The 26,180-nt window shown below is 51.6% G+C and overlaps 2 protein-coding genes across 3 annotated transcripts in view; one reads left to right on the plus strand and one right to left on the minus strand.

The window, feature by feature from the left end:
* The first annotated feature begins 1,976 nt into the window (after positions 1 to 1,976).
* Positions 1,977 to 22,436, plus strand: BAP1 (BRCA1 associated deubiquitinase 1). The gene is made up of 17 exons (XM_073352541.2): positions 1,977 to 2,091; positions 4,960 to 4,989; positions 5,094 to 5,148; positions 6,508 to 6,640; positions 7,651 to 7,770; positions 8,312 to 8,373; positions 8,461 to 8,603; positions 10,383 to 10,461; positions 12,276 to 12,399; positions 12,907 to 13,054; positions 13,505 to 13,689; positions 14,433 to 14,560; positions 16,276 to 16,748; positions 17,009 to 17,169; positions 18,196 to 18,288; positions 18,950 to 19,022; positions 19,574 to 22,436. The coding sequence occupies exons 1-17, from the start codon at positions 2,055 to 2,057 to the stop codon at positions 19,705 to 19,707; spliced, it is 2,178 nt and encodes a 725-aa protein (XP_073208642.1). The 5' UTR covers positions 1,977 to 2,054; the 3' UTR covers positions 19,708 to 22,436.
* Positions 21,739 to 26,180, minus strand: part of DNAH1 (dynein axonemal heavy chain 1) — a 141,332-nt gene continuing 136,890 nt past the window's right edge. For both annotated transcript variants that reach the window (XM_073352527.1, XM_073352533.1), the window contains 3 exons: positions 23,900 to 24,106; positions 22,880 to 23,114; positions 21,739 to 22,034 (listed from right to left, as the gene is read on the minus strand). In XM_073352527.1, the coding sequence (XP_073208628.1) occupies positions 21,913 to 22,034; positions 22,880 to 23,114; positions 23,900 to 24,106 (564 nt within the window). In that variant the 3' untranslated portion in view covers positions 21,739 to 21,912. The remainder of the gene's footprint in view (positions 22,035 to 22,879; positions 23,115 to 23,899; positions 24,107 to 26,180) is intronic.

Below are 26,180 nucleotides of genomic sequence, written 5' to 3' on the forward strand. Positions count from 1 at the left end.
GACATTCTTGCAACAGGCTGACCAGACCTATCCGTGGGAGGTAGGAGGGTGGAATAGTGGTAAGCGAGGGCCACTGTACATGGCAGTGCTGTGATGTATTCATCAATGCACTAGTCTTTCTCTCCCTAGACCTGGGTAAGGCCGTTAGTGACATGACTTCAATGGGCTGGGCTAAGTCCACCGCAGCGGTTTTCCATGTTACAGAACCACAGACTGTTTCTGCTTAAGAGAAGACTGGGATAGGTGGGGGACTACAGGTTGGGATGGAGGGGCATTGGCAGAGCTGAGTGTAGAGCCCAGGACGGGAATAGCAGGGGGCTACAGGCTGGCATTGAGGGCACTGGCAGAGTTGGCACGCATGCAATCTTCCCTAGCACCTGCTTACACTCCCCTGATCTGCCAGCACTTTCAGTCTTGCGAGAAACTGATTGAAATTGACTTATCATAGAGCCACAGGGAAAACGCAGCCTGAAGAAACCAGGAGCCACAGGGTTTGCCAGCAACATTAGCCCTGTAACCAGAGACTTTGGCCATAGAGGGAGGCAGCTCTCAGAGCTAGTCTGGTCACAGAATGGGTCTCTCCAGGCACTGCCTGCCTGCCGCATTGGCTCCTGGGCCGAGCTGTCACTCACCTTTGGGCACAACTCTTGTAAAGCTCCCCCTAGCTTTTTAATCCCTCCAAAGTCTCCTCTGGGTTTGTCTCGAGCAACTGCTCCAGTGCAAGGCTTGCTGTCCTCCCAGCACCTGCTATTCTCACAGCAGGCTTCTTCCAGTTTACTTTGAAAGAGAAATCCTTTTAAACTTCTAGCTCCAAGGTCTGTGCTGGTGATGGGCTACTTCTGCAACGACAGAGTGAAAAGGCCATTTCCCCAAGATGTGCAATAAATGTGTGGGCCTGACCTTTTTCCTAGTTGTATAACGGGTGTGTTCAGAGTCCCCTAGTGTTGTACAACGGGTGTGCTCAGGGTCTCCGGGTGTCGTAGTAGGGCGGGTGTGCTCAGGGTCTCCGGGTGTCATAGTAGGGCGGGTGTGCTCAGGATCTCCTGGTGTCGTAGTAGGGCGGGTGTGCTCAGGATCTCCTGGTGTCCTAGGGCGGGTGTGCTCAGGGTCTCCTGGTGTCCCAGGGCGGGTGTGCTCAGGGTCTCCTGGTGTCCCAGGGCGGGTGTGCTCAGGGTCTCCTGGTGTCCCAGGGCGGGTGTGCTCAGGACTGTAAGGGGTTGACAGCAAGCCTTTAAATTGTCCCTGCGGTGATGGTGCCATCGTGTGGTCGTTTGAAAGATGGGTGCTTTCTTGGAACACCCTCCGTCTCTATTCTTTCCTCGGCTCCCTCGCCAATACTCCCGAGGTCAGATGCTCCTCTCGTGGCCTGGGCAGCGATGAGCGTCCCCTGGCTTTAACTGCCTGCCAGCGCCTAGGTTCCAGTTCTCAGACCCCCTCTGCCCGGCGGAGATCGGGGCCCGATTTTCAGAAGGGCCGGGCTCCCATTCAGGTACGCGGCGGGGGTTGGGATGGCAAACTGGCAAGCGCCGTGCCCAGCCCTGGCCGTCAGCGCCGCGGTGGGAGCTGCTGGGCACCGCGCTCCGAAGCCTGCGCGTTCCCAGGGCCCGATTTTCAGAAGCTAGGTGCGGGCGCAGGGCAAGGGGCGAGCGCGCCGCGCGGCGGGACATCGGGCTCTTGGGGGGATGGACCGGGGCAGGCTGGCCCCTGGCTGGGCTCGGGAACCCACACCATGGGCTGGCGGGGTGACCCCCGCCTTCTCCGCGCCTCCCGGTGGGGGACCCGCCGCCAGCGCCATGCGCCCGGAGATGGGGGCCTGGCGAAGCCCCTGCACCCCGGGGACTTATCTCACGCTGCCGTCGGCCTGACAGCCGCGGCCGGGACTTATCTCCCGCCACTTCCTCTCTCCAGACGCCTGCGCCGTGGGTCGCGCCGCGATGACGCACGGGGCTGGGGGGCGTGGCCGGAGGCGGATGGGCGTGTGGGGCCCGAACGTCCGGGCAGCGGAGGGGGGAGGGGCTGGACATGGCGCTGGCTGAGGCCCGGCCCGGGGGACGATGAATAAGGGCTGGCTGGAGCTGGAGAGCGACCCCGGTGAGGCGCGGGAGGGCCGGGCAGGACTATGCGGGGGCACGGGTCGTGGGGATCCATGGGGGCGGGGGCTCGGGGGGCTCGCCAAGGGGAGGACCGGTGGCGAAGGGCAGGGGGTGGGGGATGAGCAGCTTTCCCCCAGGCGGGCCAGGAGCCCGTCAGACAGTTAAAGAAAAGGGCTGAGGCCCCCCGAGTGCCTGGGCCCCTCTCTGGTGAACGCCTAGGTCCTGGCCTCCACCCGCAGGGTGCAGGCTGGTGCACGTCCCTGGGCATCGCTGGTAGACTCCAGCTCTCTGGGGGGTCCAGAAAATAGCTCCGAGCCAAGGCTGCGAGATGGGCTCCCAGAAATGGAGGGTTGGCGTGGGGCCAGGATTCAAAACCCCAGGAGTGTACTGAAACGGTCACTTTAACTTGCAGTTGATCCAGGCATCTTTAGATGGCTCAGGACGGTAGGTGGATGAGCGAGCCATCAGGCTGCGAACACTGAGGGCATTCCCCACTGTTCTGTGTTGTGATAAAATTATACCAGCGCTTAGGTCAGTGTAATTGATGTCACTCAGGGGGTGGTTTATTCACACCCCCGAGCGACAAAAGTTATGCCAGCATAATTTTCCGTGTAGACATGGTCTAAGGGATGGTATCCTTTCAATTCATCATCATCACGTATTGCATCAGCTGCATGATTACTTTGCTGTGACTCAACACTATTCTTCCTCCCCACTGAGGATTCTTGGGAAGATGGAGAGGGAACTTGGGGTCTTCAGGCCATTTGCTTTGAGTTATGTGCCCTGTACTGGTAGCTTCCCCTTCAGAACTTCTAATCTAAAAAGCTCCTGCCCCCGGATGCTGAAGTAACTGCTGAATGCATGAAGTGAAATGAAAGTGATTTTAGAGGTTGCAGATAAATCAGAAGCAAAATGTATGAAGTCAAGACTAGCCTCATGTGCCTACATTGAGCCCTCGCATTGGACTACATGTTCTTGAAGAACAGCCTGGGAGACGTAACGTATCCAGTGTTGTGGCAGAAAAGATGGTCAGACTAGCTGATTTGGTGGTCTGCTATGGCCGTAAATTCTATGCGTACGTCTATACTGCAGCTGGGAGGTGTAATTCAGACTGCTGCGTGACTGCGGCAGCACCAGTGGCGGCTTGGGCTAGCTGCCTAAATACAATCCCTTCGAGGTTTTAGGTATGTACTCGACTGTCTAGCCCGCGTGGGTATGTCTAGCTGAGCTGGGAATTACCCTGCCCAGCTGCAGTGTAGACATACTCTTAGGGCTTGTCTACACTGGCAGTTACCAGCACTGTAACTTACTCACTCAGGGGTGTGAAAAAACACCCCCCTGAGCTCAGCAAATTGAAGCGCTGTAAAGTGCCAGTGTGAACAGTGCCCCAGCGCTGGGAGCTACGCCCCTCGTGGAGGTGTTTTTTTTTAGAGCTCTGGGAGAGCTCTCTCTCAGCGCTGCGCTGCGACTGCAAAAGACGCATTAAAGCTCTGCCAATGTAGACTAGCCCTTAGAGTCTATGAGGAGAAAGGCCTCCCCGTGTGCTCCAGGGCTTGCGTTCCTCAGGGCTGAGTTACAGAAACTGGGGAATTCTTAGCTCAGTTTTGTTCTTATAGTTCTGTCTGCAGCCCTGAGCACTGTTTATATATAGACCAAAGACCCCCTAAGTCCTGGCTCCTGTCCTGTCCTGTTGTTGGACAGAGACATGCAAATATTGCCCTGCAAATAAACCTGAGGCTGTGGTGTGGAGTTCATCTTTTATATTGTGTGCTCAGATGAGCTTTGCTGTAGTTGATATGCCATAACTTTTATCTCTTGTGGTTTCAAGGAGAGAATCCTTTTATTAGGCTAGGACATCGTATTAATGTATGTACTACAGTTCTATTACTTTTTTGGCCTTGAATCATTCTTGTAGTTCTTCTCTGAATTTTTTCCAGTTTTTCAACATCCTTTTAAAGTATGGACACCAGAACAGAACATAGTAGTCCATGAATGGTCTCTTTGATGTCATATAGAGATGCAGTAACACCTCCCTACATCTACTTCATATTCCCCCTCCTTAAACACCTGAGGTTCACGTTAGCCTTCTTAGCTACAGCATCACACTGGCAACTCATGTTTGATTGGCTGTTTACCATACCCCATAGTCTTGGTGTCATGGCATTCCAGGATATAGTCTCTCATCTTGTACACGTGGGAAACAAGTTTTCTAGTAGCTGGACCTAGCCTATGGTACTCATTCCCACAAGATATAAGAATGAAGACACATCTCATAGCTCTCGGAATTAACTGGCAAACTCATTTCTTTGACCTAGCTTTCCTGTAATAAGTTGTTGTTCTATTTTCATACAAATATAAATAAATAAAATATCCTATAAATGAATTAAACTCCTCCTCCTAAAGAGAGAGATGGTTTCTCTTTTTAAATGGTTGGGAGGCTCCTACTATGATGGAATCATTACTTCCTAGATAGTTTGGTGGCAGTAGTGGGTCAATACCTTGACATATAGGTGTCCTCTCCACCACCAGGGCTGAGCAGGAAGATCAGGTGGGGAAGAAAGTCTCCTAAAAATGCTAAACCCCAGATATTTTAAAAATCTCTATTCAGGCAGCATGAGCCAGGAAGCCACTCAGGTAAGAACTAAGGGGCAGTGTCTAGGTCAGGAGGAAAGTTGTAGTGAAAACAGTTAAGGCTTGTTATGGTGCATTTTATCACAGTTCCAAACTTATAGTTTTCTTCAAAATTTGCCATGAGAGCCCTACAGCACTAGTCAGAGGTAAGAGGCAGAAGATTTTCTGTCTGCCTTCCATGTAGCCGCATGAACTTCTCAGCTAGAAGTAATCTCTCTGTTTTGTTCCTCTTCAGGTCTCTTCACCCTGTTAGTAGAGGATTTTGGTGAGTACAAGAGCTTTTCTGCAAGATTGGTTTCATCTCTGACATGGGCTCTGGCTCCCTTCTGCTGGTCTCGTCACACTGATTCCTGCTCTCTTTTTTTGTAGGAGTTAAAGGGGTGCAGGTTGAGGAGATCTATGATCTACAAAGCAAATGCCAGGGGTAAGTTACTGACTCAGCAGCATGACTTGCTGAAGTAGATTTAATCAAGCAAAAACTTCTCAGGGCACGTCTACACAGAGTAGTAACACAGACTATGGGGGTGTGATTTCTAAAGGCACTGATATGTTGGCATTAATTGGTTTTATAGAACCTACTGCGCACTAAAAGTTACCTGTTTCACATTAATGCAGTGCTGTTCAGTATGAAGTTAATATGTACTAGGGAGCTTTTAGTTCGCACCAGATGTTAATGTGTTTTAGGAATCACATCCCCGTAGTCCACCTGTAGACATGCCCTGAGAGTCTGGGAGTTCCCCTCGAGCAGTTCTGAAGGGCCTGCTTGTCACTATCAGATTTCTACAGTGGTTCATGTCCTAGACACTTAACAGGGAAGTTCTGAAAAGTATTTGGTCAGACTTGGGAGGTAGGATGTGTGATCAGTCTTCCTGCTTGGTCAGGAGGACGTGGAAGGAGGAGGAGTGAGTTAACCCATGGCAGTGCTGTGGAATGGGGACTCCAGGCTGGTACCAGAATAACAGTATGTATAGAGAGAGATCCTGCAGGGTCACAGGGGATGGATTTCAGGACTTTAGTATTCTTTGTCTTCTCTACTGGCAGAGGCAATTTCAAATCTGCAAACAGTGGCTTGATGGTTAGAAATAAAGTCATCTAAAGTCAGTAAAGCATCTAAGAGTGAGCCACCAGGGTGCTCCCATGAAGCTAATGCCACACCCTGCACAAAAACATTACAATGCAAACCTAGTGTAGAACAGTATGAAATGCTGGGTCATCTGATGACGACCCGACTACACTGCAGGACACTGCGAGGCATCCCTCTCCTGCTTTGAGCAGGGGGTTGGACTAGATGACCTCCTGCGGTCTCTTCCAACCCTGATATTCTATGATTCTCTGATTCCCCGGAGAGTGTGTAACTTCCCCACTCCATAGCGTCTCCTTATTACTGTACTGTGGGTTTCCATTAAATCACAAAGATTACAGACTTGGGTGCTCTCTGAGATGCCTGGCTTGAGTATCAGACTAGGATGATTTAATTGGGGATTGGTCCTGCTTTTGAGCAGGGGGTTGGACTAGATGACCTCCTGAGATCCCTTCCAACCCTGATATTCTATGATTCTATGATAATCAGCTGGAGTGTGGGGAACAAGGACAGCGGTGGCACTTCCCAGTAGGATGGAGGTTGGCTTTAATGCCTCTCCTTTTTCCCCCCACAAATTGTGGTTTAGCCTGAAAACGCCTCTGGTGCTTGACTGACTGGAGCGGCACAGTTCATGTTGATGGAAACCCTTCTAAACTGGCTCAGCTGCTAACTCCACCCCCATTGCATTTCTTTCCCTGCCAGCCCAGTGTACGGGTTCATCTTCCTCTTCAAATGGATCGAAGAGCGCCGGTCCCGCCGGAAGGTCTCCACCCTGGTGGATGAGACATCTGTGATTGACGATGACATTGTCAATAATATGTTCTTTGCTCATCAGGTAGGTTGGCTGGGAGTGGAGGGTGAGGGGTGTCTCAGGACGCTGCTGGAGGTGAGTGGGCAGTGAGGAAGCTTTCATAAAGTGGTATAATCTGTAGCTACCCAAAATGTGGAAGACTTTGGAAGGAATGGTCAATAGGTATATAGTAGTTACCCCGGTTGGTAGAAAGCATGGTTCTGTGGGGACGGTACACTTAGCCTATCGCTGATCACTAGTCCTTGTCCCAACTTGTGTTTGGTTTTTATGTTAGTCACCCAGGTGTATTTTGGGACATAATGAAGGCATCAGCTATCTGAGGGGCAGTTGGGAATGGGGACTGAACAACAGAGATTGGGAGATTTGGGAGTCCTGGACAGTGGGGATATGTGAAACTAACACTTTCCCTGGATCACTCCTTAACACATGGCTGTTAGGAAAGGCTGGAGGACTTACTAAGGGCTATGGCGTCTCTTCGGAGCCCAGAATGCTGTGCACAAGGCATGCAGCCTGCCCTGGAGAAAGGGATCAGGAGTTTAGCCAGCACTGTGGTCTTGCAAAGCATTGATTGATGTGTTTGGAGGTGAATCGGGGGGGTGTCACAGCATTTTGGAAGAGGGAAGCTTGAACAAGTGCAACTCCAGCCCCCAAATGTTCTGGAACTGCATTCTCCCATGGTGTCATGTTTTCTGTAGACTTTAATAAATGGCTGTATGTCTAGCTTCTTCCCTTGTCTGCTCCAGGACCTTGCAGCAGGCTGGAGGGGTTGAGAGAATCCAAGTCAGCTGTTACAGCAGAGGTCCAGTCAATCTGCACCAGGTCTGGCCTTTGCTGTGAACAGCTGCTCAGAGGGGTATGGTGTGACTGACCTGGAGACACTGACCGGGACAGGGGTTGTGTTGGTCAGTAGTGCTCCAGGCAGCTGTTGTGCTATTTTTCAGCACAGCTACTGCAGGGTGCTGGGTAACTCCCAGGTGGTGATGCTGAAGTATCATCCTGTTTCTGTTGTTTAACTTGGTCTATTTGCCCTGTAGCTGATTCCCAATTCCTGTGCCACCCATGCCCTGTTGAGTGTCCTCCTGAACTGCAGCAATGTAGACCTGGGGCTGACGCTGAGTCGCATGAAGGATTTCACCAAGGGGTTCAGCCCAGAGGTATGGGGTGGCCTGGGGCGGTGGGGCTTTGGGGGAGCATCTGAGGGCTGCGCCTTGCTATGGGGATCCTGCTCCTTTCCTGTGAGGTTTTTGTAAAGGGATGGCTCCTTAGATAGTCATGCCCTCACCCAAGCTTCTTGTCTCATTCCTCCCCACTTGTTGTTATGTTCTTCCTAATCCTTTCTCCTTACTTCACCCTTTAGTCTATCTCCTTTGCTCTTGCCTAGCTCTGTGCTGTCCCCTAGGTCTGCAATATTCTCCATACCCTCTTTAGCCAAGCACCCACCTCTTCAAATACTTCCTCCCCCACAGTAATGCCCTTGGCCGCCTACTCTGGAACTGGTACTGTGTCTTTACTTTGGGTTTGTCTCTCCAGGGTATGATCCATTCTTGTAAAGCCCTGTGTAAATCTGTTAATGAGATGCCCATAGATGAGGGAGGCGTTTCCAGAGACATGGACTAGAGGTGCTGAGTTGAGGGATTCCAGCTATCGCGTCCCTCCACCTCAGGGATTTTTATAGTCTCCCTTTGCTTTTTGCAGAGTAAAGGCTATGCCATTGGGAATGCTCCGGAGCTGGCCAAGGCCCATAACAGCCATGCCAGGTGAGTGTGGATGTCCCCAGCAGCTCTGCTCCCTGAGGGAAGGGTGGTTGCTGCTGCACTGACCTCTCGGATGTGTTGCCTTTGCAGGCCAGAACCCCGGCACCTGCCGGAAAAGCAGAATGGAATCAGCGCTGTGCGGACCATGGAGGCTTTTCACTTTGTCAGTTATGTTCCCATCAAGGGGCGGCTCTTTGAGCTGGACGGGCTGAAGGTCTATCCCATTGACCATGGTAAGAAGCCCCAGCACCCACAGCCACAGGGATGTCTAGAAAAGACCTTGCCTGTGTGTGACCTTAGGACGTGACACTTGCTGTTTATGTTTCTTTGGTTTGCTGGAGCACATGCAGTGACCACTTGCATCACACCTGACATCTCGTTAGGCTCATTGAATTGACCTTCCCGATGGGCATCTCTGTCTGGCCCTGGGACCAGTCCTATTCAGCGTATTCCTCAATGATCTGGAAAAGGGTAATCAGTGAAATAGCAAAATTTGCAGATGATACAAAACTACTCAAGATGATTAAGTCCAAAGCAGACTGTGAAAAGTTACGAAGGGATCCCACAAAACTGGGTGACTAGGCAACAAAATGGCAGATGAAATTCAGTGTTGATAAATGCAAAGTAATGCACATTGAAAAACATAATGACAACTATACATATAAAATGATGGGCTCTAAATTAGCTGTTACCACTCGAGAGAGATCTTGGAGTCATTGTGGATAGTTCTCGGAAAACATCCACTCAATGTGCCCCAGCAGTCAAAAAAGCTAACAGAATGTTGGGAATCATTAAGAAAGTGTTAGATAAGAAGACAGAAAATATCATATTGCCTCCATATCAATCCCTGGTATGCCCCCATCTTGAATACTGCTTGCAGATGTGGTTGCCTCATCTCAAAAAAGAGATGATATTGCAATTGGAAAAAAGTTCAGAAAAGGGCAACAAAAATGATTAGGGGTATGGAACAACTTCCATGTGAGGAGAGATTAATAAGACAGAGACTTTTCAGCTTGAAAAAGAGACGACTAAAGGGGGGGAGGGATACAATAGAGGTCTATAAAATCATGACTGGTGTGGAGAAAGTAAATAAGGAAGTGTTATTACTCCTTCTCGTAACACAAGAACTAGGGGTTACCAAATGAAATTAATAGGCAGCAGGTTTAAAACAAACAAAAGGAAGGTATTTCTTCAAACAACGCAGAGTTGTGAAGATGATGTTGTGAAGGCCAAGACTGTAACAGGGTTCAAAAAAGAACTAGATAAGTTCATGGAGGATAAGTTCATCAAAGGCTATTAGCCAGGACGGGCAAGGATGGTGTCCCTAGCCTTTGTTTGCCAGAAGCTGGGAATGGGCAACAGGGGATGGATCACTTGATGATTACCTGTTCTGTTCATTCCCTCTGGGGAACCTGGCCACTGTCGGAAGACAGGATACTGGGCTAGATGGACCTTTGATCTGACTCAGTATGTCTGTTCTTATGTTGTGAGGATCTAAATCTGTTTCCTTTCAATGGGTCAAGCTTTGGGCTTTTTGACTCCAGACGTGTTCCCATTCAGGAAATCATAACTACCTCTGCACTCTTCAGCTAGACCAAGGTTTCAAGGGAGGGAATCTCCTGGCGGAAGGACCGATGTGCAATCTATCCTGTGAATGGCAAGCATATTCTGTGTGTGTCTTGTTTGCGTCTCTGGTTCACCCATACAAATCCCAGACCCAACTGTGGTGGGAGGGCAGAGCAGGAGATGATGCGTTGTATATAGCCGTATGCAGCAGAATCGAGCCCTGTTGCATAGACTGCGTAAAGTGAGCCCAAGACAGGATTGATATAGTCTTAGAGACGGGAGTGGGTCCCTATTCCTGGCATGACTTGCTGATGGAATGGACTATTCAGAAGATGCTACTCATCTGTGTGAATTGCTGGACCCAGGCAGCGTAGTTGCTGTGCCGGCCCAGTCTGAGTTGGGGATCTTGGCCTGCTTTACTGACGTGCTTTCTCTTGTTTTCCCAGGACCTTGGGCTGAGGATGAAGAGTGGACAGACAAAGCCAGGAGAGTGATCATGGAGCGAATTGGCCTGGCCACAGCAGGGTAAATGCCCAGATGAGCTCGGGGGGTGGGCTTTCCCTCGACACACCTTGGTGTTTGTTTTACAGTGTGACAGCTCAGGGGTGCATTTTAGCAAATAGCAAACTTTTCAGACCTGGATTACTGGGCCCCACGTAGAGGAGAGAGGGTTACTCAGATAGCGCCGTAGGAGCATGCGATGCTTCTCATGTGTAACCCGTTTTGTCTCTTCTGCAATCTGACTAGTTGTCTGAAGAGGCAGAGAAATTGTTCGCTCATTGCAACATCACATTTCTCCGAATAGCGCTGCAGCCAATCAGAATGCAGGAGAAGGGATGGTAACAGTGGATCTTCACTTGCACAGATCCCTAGTCATAGCAACAATGGAGACCAGTTAGGTGCCTTTTGCTTGACCCTGTTGTTATTGAATTGGGCCTCTTAGAAGCTTGCAGAGGGGTCCAGCTGTGATCTCAGAGCACCCACAAATGCTGCAGCGTGAGGGCCCAGCACGAGGGTCTGTGTAACTTATGCTCTCGATTACTCAGAAAGTTGTTTAGCAGCCAGTGGGTTTCCATGTGTGGGAATGTCCTGGCGGGCTCATTGTCCCTGACTGCTGTAGGACAGACAATGATTGTCTGTGATGTGATGTCAGAGCGCCTCCTTGTGAATGAGGGACCCCTGAAGTGAATGTTCTGATGCCCATCCTGGGAACAAAAAACCACTCTTCTCCCAGAAGTGTCTGTGACAAGAATGAATGGAGGCTGGCCTTCCCTCCATTGCCATCTGCCTTAGGAGAGACCTCTGGGCTGACGAAGGAGTGCCCTGGCTGCTGTGTGGCTCAGGAGGTGGGACCAAGTAACCCAAACCTCACGGATTCTGCAGTAGCCCATGCGTGCGCTGTGCCACCATGCAGCATGAGTGCTTTACACTCTTCTCATTGTGCTGCTGCTTGGATGAATTGTTATGGCTTTGTAACTACCTACCTTGGGCCTTACATGATTCCGCTCAGGGTAGTGTCTGACGCTCCCCAGCACCTTGGGGTGGAGGGAAGGGGGGTCTCCGCTTTCAGGAGGGGAACCGCAGTAGTGCAGAGAGGTGAAGTGATTTGGCTAAAAGTCATACTAGAAATCAATAGGAGAGGCAGGCAATGAACCTTACTCCCAAGTGTAAGAATGTCCCTTCCTCCTAGTCACAACTTTTGTGACCCAAACTGTGGTGGTCAAAATTTGGTAGGGTTTTGTCCTCCATACAAGCTGAGTTTTGATTGCCCCGCAGCTGGCCCTCTGAAAGTAACAGCCCCAGGCTCCCACCCCTGCAGTGCAGTAAGGATGTACCTGCTGGGGCAGGTTAGCAGGGGCCATGTTGTGAAGCACAGATGAGGTAACCTGTGACTTATCTGACTTGAAATCATCAATTTGTTCCCAAATACTCACTGACAACCAATTGGCAGGGCTGTATGTTAAGGAATCTCCTACCCAGCTAGCAACACGGTTGGAGCCCTGCTCGTCCAGTTGGGTTCCTTGTGCCTCATTTATAGGGGAGCACAAATGGAGGAAGGTCTGAGGCACGTGGCATAAAAGTCACGTAATGTGCATGACTGTGTCTCTTCTCACACTGTGATAAAGTTAACCGCCCGCTGTTCTTCTGGATGCTGTGAAGCTGTTCTAGTTGCCTCATGGAATGCTGTGTGGACTATGAGTATATTGGTTTAACCTGCATTGCTGTCTGGGATCTGCTGTTGCGTGCTGGTGGCATCCAAATGCCCATCAGCGGTTTGTTGGGGCAGCTCCTTCCTCTGGCTGAGCCAAGACTAACGTGCTGGGTGTGGTTTGCCTCAGGGAGCCGTACCATGACATCCGTTTCAACCTGATGGCGGTGGTGCCCGACCGGAGGATGAAATACGAATCTAAGCTGCACATCCTGAAGATGAACAGGCAGACTGTACTGGAGGCCCTGCAGCAGGTAGGAATGGGTGAGCCAGCTGAACAAATGAGCTGGGTTTGCCATCAGCCTGTAATTTCTGGCTTCTTGAGGCACTGCCCGGCCCTGCTTTCTCTCTCACTCCAGCCTGTGGGCAGCTTGGCTCCTAGGACATGTGGGAGGAGCACCTTCAGTCACCCCTTGCCCGTGGTAGGTACCATGCTCTATGCCTCCATCCTGTAGCTGAGCTCAGTGTAGTCCCATGTGGCTGCTTTCCCTGCATAGGCTTTCAGTGCCTTGCCCTGCACTTCCCAGGGTTTGCTCTATTGACCATTTAGCCCCATGGTCATCACTTCTAACCTGGTGGTGTTCCAGCAGGGCAAGCGGCCAGCTGATTCTACTTCCTTTCCTGGCTGCACATGGGTGCTGGGAATTTGGCTCAGCAGTGCGGGTTCATCTGCTTCCCTCCCTTAGCCCTGTGACTTGCGTGACTGGTCCTGAGAAGCATCTGGTTCAACAGTCAGGTGCGGATTGTCTTTTGCTTTCAAGCTTATCCGGGTAACTCAGCCGGAGCTGATTCAGACCCAAAAGTCCCAGGAGTCTCAGCCGGCTGAGGAGTCCAAGCCAGCCAGCAGCAAGGCCTGTCTGGCACTGGAGACGAGCAGAGCGCAGCTGGCCCCGGAGAGCTCGCACCCAGGTATGGGACTCGCTCTGCCGGGATGATAGTCCTGGCACAAAGGCACCCAGCTGTGGCTAGATAACTTGACTCTGGAGTACTGGGTCGCTCCGTGGAATAGGGAGGAGCAGTGCTGGCTTGGCCTTCATTGTTCTGCTCCTAAATACAGCTGCGCATGCTGTCCCAGGGCCTTGGGGCATGGATTTACTCTGGTCTATACCCCCCAGGCCTGGATTCAGCATTTGCTGGCCGATGCCCTGCTGCTGGTAGGGATGCAACTACAGAATTTGAGAAAGGCAGAACTTACGCCATGCTTCTTATTGCTTTTGGCAGAATATTGGGCTGGAGAGGGGCACAAAAGCTCAACTGTTGTTGTGGGACAGGAAAGAGGTGAAGCAGAGCATCTAGAATCAAAGGAGCTCAAGTCCGTCAGGAAAAGCTTTTCTTTGATATAGGGTGTATGTGTTACAGAGAGCACTGAGGACTCTACCAGCCAGGGCCACCCTGCCTCCGCACAGAGCCTGTCCAACAAATCCAAACTGGTAGCAAAGCCATCTGGGAGCTGCATCAACGGGGCTCCCGCAAACCCCAATCCCATTGTGCAGAGACTCCCAGCCTTCTTGGATAACCACAACTATGCCAAGTCGCCCATGCAGGTACGTGAGGCCTGGCCTTTCTTCCAATTGGGGGCTGCAGGCCAGAGAGAGCCAGTTTTCTATGCTGTGCCTCTTAAGCTTCATGAATGAAGTCTTGGGGAAACTTTCTACCCCTCTGGATCCAGCAGCTGACTCCACCAGAGTCCAGGGTGGGGTTCCACAGAGCCCCAGGTCTGTCTGGAGGTCTATAGCACTTCCACAGTTCCTTACGAATGAATACAGGCAAAGCAGGTTGTATACACCAGAAAGAACAAGACACAAATGGAGTTGGGCGCTCTGTTTCCACTGATCTGTTAAAAGGTATCTCTTACGCTGTCCCCTCTGGGGATGCATTTCTGGGTTTTTAGCCTGTTCTGGATTTACGTGACCAGATAAACTATGCTCTAGGCACGTTTGTTACACCTTGTTTCTGTGGGGAAATGGAGGCCAAAGCACTGAGCCCTGGGATCTTTGGTCCTGAGCTTTGATGGGTTCAGTTCTATGTTGAGATCATGTTCGGCTGGACCTTGAAGAGCCCCAGGGCGATTCTGGTCAGCATAGGGGGTGGGGGTGAGAGCCCAGGAGCGAATCTCTGAATTCCTTCCCCGAGAAAGGGGCTACCCCTGGGCTGCGGTTAGGGATGTGGCGCAGCCAGCCTCAGGCCTGCGTTGAAATGTCTTTGCCCCATTTCCAAGGAGGGCTGACTGCATGTGATCCCCTGCCCAGGATGGGCCCTTCAGGCAGCGAACGGGTGTGTTTTGCAGGAAGAGGAGGACCTTGCAGCGGGCGTGGGCCGTAGCCGGGTTCCGGTCCGCCAGCACTACTCCGATGATGAGGATGACTATGATGAGGAGGAGGAGGAGGAAGTTTGTAACACTGCCCCTGCCATCAGGTAATGGATGGAGCTGAGATCTCAGGCTGCTGGGAGCGTAAGACCTTGCTTTTGCTTAAGCAGAGCGTGCCACCAGCAGGGGGCAAACCCCCCCCCCCCACCCTTGAGTTCCCTAGTGCAGACAAGTGAGGCGGAGGATGCCCTAGGGAAGTGTTTCACCAGGTAGATGACCAGTCGCTCCAGCCAACCAAGATCTCCTGTGTTGGCTGGGTGCGAAGGCAGCCCTGGCAGATGGAGTGCTTGCAGCGGGGCTGTCCTGAGCACAGACTGGCTTGCGAAAGAGGCCCTGCGGGATATTCATCCAGCCCTGGTCAGTTGATCTCTTCATCTAGTCTGTGTTTAAACCACACCTTGCTGGGGGTTATCTCCAAGTGTGCCTCACTGAGTCAGCTCATACCAGCCTCCTGCAGCGTGCTGCGCTCCTGGGGCACTGTGGCGGGGGATCGTGGCAGGGTGGGGACTAGCGCTCTTACTTGGCTGTAAAGGAGGCCAGTGCTGTGCTTGAACGATGTTCAAGTTTCAGGAATGTATAGGGGAAGGATGATCTTGCCTGGGGCTTACATACAAATTTTCAAGGCTCAACTAATTTTGGGTGCACAACTGGAGGCACCTGAGCCCTGGCTCCCCGTTGCCCTTCATCTTGTAGAGTCACTTACCCACTGGGCATTGGGGTATGAAACGCTCCCATTCTGAATCCGGATCCCGGAGCCTGTCTGTCAGGGCTGGGAGCCCCCAGAGCTCCCATTGATGTCAGTGACAAGTGCAGGTGTCCAGCCACTCTGAGAATTGGGCCCTTTGGGGTGACAAGGTGAGCACTCCGAATTCGTTGATGGCTTTGAAAGCTTTGCGTTGGGCCCCATCCATGAAATCCGGATGATGGTGTTTGAAAGGTGTTGGGAGGCTAAATCCATGATTTGTGGAGGCATTTGAGATTCTCAGAGGGAAGGGAGCAGAGAAGTGCGAAGTGTTATTTGCATGGTGGAAATGGCTTATGGTGTGTTCCAAACCGGTGACGCTGTAAATGAGACGGAATGACATTGTGACCGGCCCATTGCATCGCGAATCAGTGATGCCTCCCTGGAGCGGGAAAGTGAAAAAACAGATTCTGGCCTTGTCTACGCTTAAAATAGAGCTTCAGTGTAGACACTACCTACATTGATGGGAGAGGTTCTCCCGTCAACCTAACTCTGGCTACGCTGGGGGTTAGTTGGTTTAACTGCGTCGCCCGGGGTGTGGATTTTCACATAGTTAAACCAACCTACTTTCCTAGTGTAGACTAGGCCTTCTGTGTGTGAGTCCACACTGCCGCTGTCGTTGTTTGTAGAGCGCTGAGTAGGTCCCTACCCTGAGCTGCTAACACTCCTGTTCCCATGTCGGACGCTTTAGAGCCTGAAAGCTGAGCTGATCAGTCTGTCTTTAGGAAGCCCTCAGCTGTGCGGGGCAAAGCACTTAATGACCTTTCCAGTCATGTGAGCGGTGATGTTTCCTCCATTTCCCCAGCTTGCCATGTTCCACTGGACCGGGCTCGGAGTGATGTGAACTCCTGGAGGTGCTTCAAGCATTGCTTCTGTATTCTTTGTCCTAGCTAATGGCCTGTGAGTGCTGGGGGCTATAACATGTCGGCTGTTCCCAGCTGTTGGGATGCCGGACCTGGTGCCGCCTGTCGCTTCTCCTTGCTATGTGTGCTTGATCTCCTATTCTGTGTCCTTGGGCAGGTATAAGAGGAAGGGGCAGGGGAAGCAGGAGCTTGTGGCCGGGGCAGCAGACAGCCAGCTCTCAGTCCTCCAGCCTAACACCATCAACGTTCTGGCGGAGAAACTCAAGGAGTCCCAGAAGGACCTTTCCATCCCCCTCTCCATCAAGACTGGGAGTGGGGGCGCCACAGTAGCTGTGGTTGCCCATTCACAGCCCTCCCCCACACCCAGCAACGAGAGCACGGACACTGCCTCAGAGATCGGCAGCGCCTTCAACTCCCCGCTGCGCTCCCCCATCCGTTCGGCTAACCCTACCCGGCCCTCCAGCCCCGTCACCTCCCACATCTCCAAGGTGCTCTTTGGGGAGGAGGACAGCCTGCTGCGCGTGGACTGCATGCGGTACAACCGGGCTGTGAGGGACCTGGGGCCCATCATCAGCACCGGCCTGCTGTGCCTCACCGAGGAAGGGGTGTTTTGCCCTCTTGCCATCACAGGTAGGTGGTGGGGAGGACCACAGTCATTCTGAGTGGGAGATGAGGGACCCAGGGCTCTCCCATGGCTGTAGGCTGAAGTGAAAGACCTCAGTTCTGCCGTAGGTGAGAGGGCAGGATGCTGGGCCCTCAGATGACCAGGAAGGGATGGAATGTTGCTTCTATCTGGATGCCGAGGTTGGGGGCAGCATGTCCCTTGGCGCAGGGAGCAGGTGTTAGCACATGGCCATGGTACCTAACTCTTTCTTTCCTGGTGTGCTCAGACGATGGGAAAAGCTCCCCTCTCTCCAGCAAGCAAAGAGAAGAGGCCCAATCTGCTGTCAGAGTGGACGAGAAGGAGGCAAGCGAGCCAAGTGACAGCAAAGAGAAGATTGCTCTCTGCAGGCCCAGCGATCACCCTTGCGGGGAGAAGTATTCTCCCAAAGTGAGTGTCCTGCCAGTTCTGCTCTGAGTGAGGCAGCAGATCCATGGAGCCAGGGTCCTGCTTTACCGGCTGGGGGCACAGCCTCTCTGCCAGAGGCCTCAGGAGCTGGTTTCTGCGGGCAGGTAGCAAGTGCAGTCATTGGAGTAACCATTGTGTGCCAGGAGTCAGGTTTCTTTGCAGCCTGCTCCTTGCAGTTTGGTCTCTGTGGAAGCTCCTGCCTGTGCTTTAACCCCAGTCTTTCAGTCCACCAGCCTTGCCACCTTTATTCCCTTAAATTGGTACTGGTGAAAGGTGCTGGCCTGCGAGCCATGGACGCTGAGCCTGTTTATCTCCCAAGCTAGCAGCACCGGTGCAGCTACTGCACCCTGACCTCCTGGGGTGTCGCTGTCCATCTCTGGGAATGGGAGGGCAGGCCAGGCTTTGCTACTCGCTTCATCACAGGGACACGTGTCCACTAGGAACTGGGCCAAGTCCACCAGCTGATTTCATACAGTGCCCAAGTGTCTGTTGGCTGCTTACTGCCCCTCCTAGAGGTGAAGAGCTGTGTGTGCTGTTGCCAGTGCCTTGCGCCATCCTGGCACCTGTGCTGTGCTCTTGCTCCTCAGACCCTGACGTGCTGGGACTTCCCATGCGAGATCCGCCACGCTGACTGCCTGGGCTCTTGGCAGTCCCAGACTCTATTGCAGTTAAATGGAACTGCATCGATCCCTTAGGACTGCTTCTAATGCTGCAGTCCAGCAAAGCCCTGTGGCTTGTGAGAGGAGCCCTTTCCGTCTGTTAGTTGGAAGACAGGGCTTGGTATTTGCACGCCTTGCTGTGTCAACAGCTCCCAAGCCTGCATTTCCCCCTGCTTGGGGCAACGTGGCTTGAAGCTGCGTGGCTGGTTCACTGGTTGTACTGATGTAGGGAGGCTGCTTGGCTGTGGTGGCAGCAGGTGTTACGGGAGGTCTTCCCTGCACATTCTCCCTGGCACTGAGCTGCAGCAGGGACAGGGTGAGTCATGTTCTCTCTGCTTGGCTCTGCCAGGAGCTGCTGGCACTGCTGAAGTGCGTGGAAGCTGAGATTGTGAACTATGAGGCCTGCCTGAAGGAGGAGGTGGAGAAGAGGAAAAAATTCAAGGTGCGCTGGCTGATTGCTTATTTGGGTCCCTTAGGAGGCTAAACCAAGCTACAGCCCCAGGTGAAATGCTCTTTGCACTGGCATATAGAGAGAGGACTTCTTTAGATAAGCCCTGGGGAGAGGAAGGAATGGTCTCTGCCACCCTTCTCCTTTCAGCTAGGAAGGCTTCCTGACCAAGATGACAAAGTCTGGTCAGGACAAACAAACTGCCTGAGTGGCATAAAAAACTTTGGGGATGCTGAATGAGCAGCGCAACTGAACTGAGGCTGAAACCTGCCTGGCTGCGTAGCAGAATTCCTCCACCCTCCCTGTTCAGTTAGTTTTGATCTCTACTGCACTTCCCTGAGGGCACATGGCTTACCGTATAGGTCTGCAAAATAGAACTGGAGCAAATCTCTCCTTGCCTGACAATCCCCTTTAGATACTCCTTGGATACAGCCACCTTGACTGTGTTTTTCCCTGATCCCTCCTGTCTCAGCCCATCAATACAGGCAGGAGTCACGAGCTGGGTTTGGGGTGTTAGCTTAGAACCCAAACCAGCCAAGAGCTGACCCCAGGCTCCTGTCTCTAGGGATGGGTTCAGGTTCTGGGCTCTGTTGGCTGACTGCTCCGGGAAAGTAGCTGTTCACCTTGAGTTTTCTCTTCCTCCACCTCTTTGCAGATAGATGACCAGAGAAGAACCCACAACTATGATGAGTTCATCTGCACCTTTATCTCCATGCTGGCTCAGGAAGGTGAGGCTGGCTGCTTCCTTGCAATGCGGGTGTGGGGAGGCTTGGAGCTGCTTGGTTTCACAACCCCTTGGAAGTAGCATGCCCACTTGCCTGTCTGAAGACAGAGAGTTGCTGAAGGGTTGCCCTGTTGTCGCACTTCACTGGAGCACATCAGCTGCTTCTGCTGGGGATCCTATCACACTGCTGCCACATTGAAAGGTCCACTCGAGACTAACTCATGGTCTCTTGGCAGGAGAAAGGCCCTGAGCAAGGGAGCAAGCATGGGGGCTGACATTCCTACACCTCCCTGGAAAGCATGGGCCTTTTGCTCTGGTACCTGAGGACTTTCTGTCCTAGAATGAACTGGGAAGCCAGTATCCAGGGTCTCCAGCTTAGAAAGGGTCAAGATTAAGCTGCTGGTATAGGAATCCTAAAACTGGGCTGGGGCTGTTATGTAAGGGGTTAGATGAACTCACTAGGGACAATGTGGTGTCAGGTGTCTACGTTCCACCCTGGAAGGTGGCTGAGAGACTTCTGAGCCAGTTCACCAGTGTGTCTGCTCTCCCTTGCAGGAATGCTGGCCAGCCTCGTGGAGCAGAACATCTCTGTCCGCAGACGCCAAGGAGTCAGCATTGGGCGTCTCCACAAGCAGAGGAAGCCGGATCGCCGGAAACGCTCCCGTCCGTATAAAGCCAAGCGCCAGTAGTGGCATCCTTGTGGTCAAGAGGGGGAGCGGAACTCTGCGCCCACATGGCTCGTGCTAGCATCTACAAGCACTCGGCTGGACCAGTCGCCCTGTGCCCAGGGGAGATGGACCCAACAAGAACCCTGGGACTGGGTCCTTTCTGCTCATGTCCTCAGTGGTGTTGGGAATAGAGGTGGAGGTTTCAAACAGAATTTGGATTTTATCAGCCCCAGCCTGGGCACCCTGGGAATGGGCACTCCGTGCAGCAGTGAAGGGCAGGTTCCAGTGTCAGAGTGCTATAGAGGCACTTGGATCTACTAGGCAAGTGTTCCAGGCTGCTCTGCATACTCCATGGCATTCTAGCCCAGGACTGATGGAAAGGCAGCTGCAGTTGGTATGATGATGCTGATGGGTGTCTGTGCTGGCCACCTCGCATCATCCAGGCCTTCAGTGCTACACTGCTCTGGGACATTGATATCAATTTTCTATTTCACAAATGTTTATTTTGTGGTTCTGACCAATGTTGCCAGCATCCTCCCTGAGTATAGCTGGCTCCCTGATGGCCTATTCTGGGCCATCTGTGGTCTCTAGTGACATGCCTGAGCTGCTGCTGTCCTTGTGTTAGTCATGCTAGGCTGCTCACCTCTGAGCGTGCCTTCTGGGGGTGAGCGCTGTGTGTCTCTCTGTCTGTAGCCCATCACCTGCTGGGTGTGGTAGGATTTCCCCTGAAGCTGTCCCATGTTTACCCACTGTTCCTGCTCTTGCTGGGCTGGCTTGGCCCAGCCACACTCCTTTGGTCATGGGTTCCAGCTGTGATGGAGATCTCTGCAGTCACCTGCTTGTGCTGCCGGTGCAGCACTCAGCCTAAGTGACTTCACGGCAAGGCAGCCACTGGAGGAAGCTCTAGTTCCTGAGCTGGTGTCATTCCATGCTGAGATTAGGCCCTCGCTGCACCATGCTTCATCCCCAGAGGGAAGGGCTGCAGGGGCAGCCTTTGTTTAATGGCCTTCCACTAACTTCAGTGCCTAACTCAAAACAAACCATGAAGCAGCTGGGCAGGAACCCTTAGTGAAACACACCAAACCCTTCCACAGCGTTTCTTCTCAGGCAGGGATGTCTGGCCTTTGAAGGGCTTATCCCTGGAAACAGTTTTAAAAAGAGGGCTGCGGTGGAGAGCTAGCTCTGCCCCAGTCACCGGCATGAAGAATTGCTGCTATGCCTATTTAAACAGAAGCCAGGGTGCTGCAGGTGAGGTGGAAGCACCAGAAGGAGCTAATGCCCATAGCTGCTCTCCCCTCTGCCCAAGGCTGGACTCTGGCTCATGCCTGCCTGAGTGACAGTTTTCTCACACAGGAGCTAGGTTACCTTTTTATACTGTCACAGACTGATAGGCAGGTACGCCTATCCCCCCAGTGACCACTGCTGAAAGAGGGTTTCTCCTCTCCAGCCCCAGCAGCAGCGTTCAGGCTTGTCTCTTGAAGGGAACACTGGGGCTTGAGTACCTCCCCTTGAATGGCTGGCCTGGCAGCTAGCCCCTGCCTCCTGCCAGGGAAGGGCAGAGGACGGGGGTGATGCAGGTGAAAGCAGACCTCCCTCAGGGAAGAACTGGATTGACCAAGTATCCCAGTTTGTACAGAGCTTGACTGTCAAATGAAACCATTGCTGGTCCTTGTTGAGGGTAAGATCCCTCGGTCTCTGGCTGTGTCTAATATCATATGCTGTAAATAGCAGCCCTGTTGGAAAGAATAAAGCTGTCCCATAGCACATGGCTGTTTTGGGAAGGGATGGTTAACAGAGGCTCTGGGGTGCAGGCTGGGTACGTAGAACACTGTGAAGGGGAGTGTTTGGATAGAAATATAAAGCAGTCAGTGCAGCAGGTAGAATATCAGCAGCCACAACAATTGCACCCGGCCTAATCTCTAGTCAGTTACCAGCCCCTGCTGTGGGAACCATGCTAGTCTCTGCAGTTCCAGCCCCTTGACTTGAGCTGCTGCATAGTTTAAACACTAGTGGGAGGAGAAGGGGGCACCTGATTAGAAGAAACAAGCACAATATTGGTAAAACTGCTGTTTATTTAGGATGACTAAACAAGAGCTCTGAGAGGCAGGGGCAGCCAGAGCAGGGTTTAATTACAAGCTTGTTCTAGCCCTAGTTGACTGCAGCAGTGCATACAAATACACAATACAACTCTACCTTCATGCGCACACCCCTTGCTGCTGTGGCTTCCTAGAAGTCTAGCGCACAGATCAGGGCTACGCCCCGTTTGATCCAGTGCCTCTGGGACTTACTGCTGGGGATCTCCACTGCAATCACATAATTGGTAGAATGACCTGTTGTTGACAATGTCCCTGTAATGGAAACAGGTAAAGCTGAACCCAGGACTGGTATGTTTCTATACATGGAAAAAAAAATCTCATCCCTCTCACAGCACCCCCTGCTGTGACTCATGGACAAGTGGTAGCTGCTCTAACATCAAAGTTACTGCAGAAGCATCCTGTCCTTGTACTACTCTGCCTACAGTGTGATTCGGGCCAGTCATTTAGTAACATTTCTGCAGCTGAGATGGGACCGTGCTGTCCTGTATCAGTTTTTATACAGCACTCGTCACGGTGCTAGTTAAGCATCCTCTAAGAGTGCATCTAGCATATCCTGGTTCTCTTATCCTGTCCTGAGGGCTGAGCGGGAGAAGTGTGGGCAGTGGCATGTCTTGCCTTTGAAGGCTTTTTAAAACGTATTAAATATAAACCACAGAGCACCAGGTGTATTTATTAGCGAAGACACGGGCAAAGAAATGCATCTTGAGGGCTGGGATGGTCCATGACTACTGGGGAAGTTAATGGATAAGGCTCTGCTTGATACGAAAATACTCCTGCTTGTTCTGTTAGCATCACGCTAATAGGTTCTGCCTGCATAGTCTTGAACATGGATAATAAAGCCACCCAAGCAGGGCTGTTATTACACATCTAAGAAACCTGGTCGCTCTGTCATCCTGCCATTCATGTCAATGGGGCCAGTAGGAACCAGGTCTATTGTTCACATGAGAGTTGTAATGTAGTGTCATCTTGCCAGGGTCTTTGAGCATGAGCACTAGCCCTGCAGTGAAGGAGAGAGCCCAGCTGCTGTTTTATCTCCCTAGGCACTAGTGCTGTTCCCTCACAGCTTATGCTTTGGGAGCCCTCCCTGGTTTCCTTACCTGCTCGAGTGAGCGTCTTGTAGATTGGGCACAGGTAGAAGCCTGTGGTTGGAGGTTTGCGGTTGGGAACAGGGACGAGCCAGATCACTGCCATCTCTGTGTAAAGCTCCTTGGGGCGTGACTCTGCTACCTGAAAGGAGAGGGGATCCCAGCGAGCACCTTCCAGAAACAGGCCTTGAATATAACAGCCCTCGGCGGGACGCTGGGTCAGCTCGCTCACTGACTCTCTCATCACCTAGCGGCCCGAGGAAGAGCAGAATGTCACAAGAAGCTCACCACTAAATATCAGGACAGCGATCAATTCCTAACTGAGCACACCTCCCCTCCACCCTGCCCTGCCGCCAGCTAGCACCAGGAACTAGTGTAAATCTCCTGCTTCTAACAGCTGTGCTGCTTCCCAGGAGGGGCTGTGTTGCCAGTCAGTCCCATTCGTAAAAGGCTCTGAAAATGGTGGCCAGAAACAGCCCCAAGGGGACTCCCCTGCTTGAGATTTTCAGGACTACGGAGCGTGCACAACTCTCACTGCAGTGAATGGAAGCGGTGAGTAGTCGGTAGCTCTGAAACCAGGCCCTGTGGTGGAGGGGTGTGACCATGTGGGGGCACATAAATATATAACTGCCACGTGGGGGCACTCCTTGCTCTAAGCAGGTGGTGGCTAAAATGTCTAAGTCAGGCTTTTGGGCCCGCGTGCTTAGTGAGGCCTTTTGGAGGCGCGTGTTTGGGATTTGTCCCCGGGCTCTTCCAACAAGGCTAGTTGGGACGGCTGAGCGGTCTTTCCCCCACGCTGGAGCCCTAACTTCCAAAAAGTCAGTTAAAGGTAGTGTAGCCTGAGTGGTATGCAAAGGGCAGTCTACAGCCAGCGCTCCAGGCTATGTGATGCGCCCAGCTGTAGTGCTCCGTGGCTGACCTGTTAGGCAGTGGCGTCGAAGGGGTGTGAGTCTCTACTCTCCTTGAGTTTGGTTTCTACTGCTGGAGAGCCAGCCAGTACCAATTCAACGTAATGGCCCCTGGGTCACTGACCTGAAAGTCAAATGCAATGGTGTCGATGGAGATGACTGATTTCCTGGCAAAGTTCTGCAGCGTCCCTGTGAGAAAGGCTTGGGGGAAGAAGAAGCCACTGATCCAGAACACAGGTGGGATCCCCTTAGTGATCCATCGCTGCAGGAAGTCAATCCGCTGCAGCAGGTCATTAACCCAGGAGGCCAAGGGCTTCAGGGATGGATATGCCTGCAGGAGGAGACCGACAAGGGAGTGCTTTGTGCGGTCCTGAATCTTCATGCTAGTTTAGGCACCCGTCCAGCTGTAACAGGCTGCACCTGCTGCTTGTATTCTGCAGCCAACCAACCCACAAGAGGCTAGTGGGGAAGGGGTGTCTTACAACAACTGAAAAAGGCCCTGTTTCCCATCCAGACCAGCTGCTGTAGGGGTAGGTGCTGTAGGGGTAGGGAAGGGATTGCTTCAAAAAAGCTAGGAGGTGGACCTTTGTGCCAGGGTCTAGGATGTGCACACCACTAACCCCCCCCACAACAATTTGGACGCTTTCTGTGTCTCATGGGGTGCAGTGTTTCGGTTTCGGTTTCCATTTAGTGTAAACAGATTTGCATATTCACTGTATAGTTCTTAGGAAACAACTACACCGTGATTATGCAAATCCCTGCCCTCCAGCTAGTGCGAGTCAATCGGAGTGCAGGGACTCACATAGTGTCGGGCTGAGAAATAACTGCACAGTGATTTTATGCAAATAAGACTCCCACAACCTGTCCCAGCAGGGAATTGCATATCTGAGTAACAATGCCATTGTGCACAGATATTTAGGGAGCACCCCTGCCCTCTGATGGGCTGAGACAATTCCAGGCAAGTATAATAAGTAATGCCAAGGTGCTGAAGGTTCTAGGTGGTTTGGGTTCTTTCCATGGGGAACCACAAGATAAAAGAGTCCTGATGCTTTTCAAAACATGGCAGAAAATTTACCTTTGACAAGGTCCCTCAGCAAAGGCTCTTAAGCAAAGTAAGTGGTCATGGTATAAGAGGGAAGGTCCTCTCATGGATCAGTTACTGGTTAAGCAATAGGAAACTAAGGGTAGGAATAAATGGTAAATTTTCAGAATGGAGAGAGGTAAATAGTGGTGTCCCGAGGGGTCTGCACTGGGCCCAGTCCTATTCAACATATTCATAAATGATCTGTAAAAAGGGGTAAACAGTGAGGTGGCAAAATTTGCAGCTGATACAAAACTACTCAAGATAGTTAAGACCCAAGCAGATTGTGAAGAGCTACAAAGGGATCCCACAAAACTGTGTGACTGGGCAACAAAATGGCGGATGAAATTCAATGTTGATAAATGCAAAGTAATGCACACTGAACAACATAATCCCAACTATACATATAAAATGATGGGGTCCAAATGAGCTGTTACCACTCAAGAAAGAGATCTCGGAGTCATTGCGGATAGTTCTCCGAAAACATCCACTCAATGTGCAGCAGCAGCCAAAAAAGTGAACCAAATGTTGGGAATCATTAATAAAGGGATAGATAATAAGACAGAAAATATCATGTTGCCTCTATATACATCCATGGTATGCCCACATCTTGAATACTGCTGTAGATGTGGTTGCCCCATCTCAAAAACATATATCGGAATTGGAAAAGGTTCAGAAAAGGGCAACAAAAATGATTAGGGGTATGGAACAGCTTCTGTGAGGAGAGAGAAGATTGGAACTTTTCAGCTTGGAAAAGAGACAACTAAGGGCGGATATGATTGAGGTCTATAAAATCATGGCTGGTGTGGAGAAAGTAAATAAGGAAGTATATTTACTCCTCATGACACAAGAACTAGGGGTCACTAAATGATATTAATAGGCAGCAGGTTTAAAACAAACAAAAGGCAGTATTTCTTCACACAATGCACAGTCAACTTGTGGAACTCTTTGCCAAAGGATGTTGTGAAGGCCAAGACTATAACAGGGTTCAAAAGAGAACTAGTTAAATTAATGGAGCATAGGTCCATCAACGGCTATTAGCCAGGATAGGCAGGGATGGTGTCCCTAACCTCTGTTAGTCAGAAGCTGGGAATGGGCGATGGGATGGATCACTTGTTCTGTTCTGTTCATTCCCTCTGGGGCACCTGGCCTTGGCCACTGTCGGAAGACAGGATACTGGGCTAGATGGACCTTTGGTCTGACCCACTAGGGCTGTTCTTATGATCTTAAGAGGTAAATGTGGGACTTAGTAGAGAAATAGCTGCAATTGCCTAAGATGGACTAAGAGGGCAGTCAGACTTGCAAACCTATTTGTAAAGCTCTG

The sequence above is a fragment of the Lepidochelys kempii genome, chromosome 7 (assembly GCF_965140285.1).
Source record: "Lepidochelys kempii isolate rLepKem1 chromosome 7, rLepKem1.hap1, whole genome shotgun sequence".
In the NCBI taxonomy this organism is placed as follows: domain Eukaryota; kingdom Metazoa; phylum Chordata; order Testudines; family Cheloniidae; genus Lepidochelys; species Lepidochelys kempii.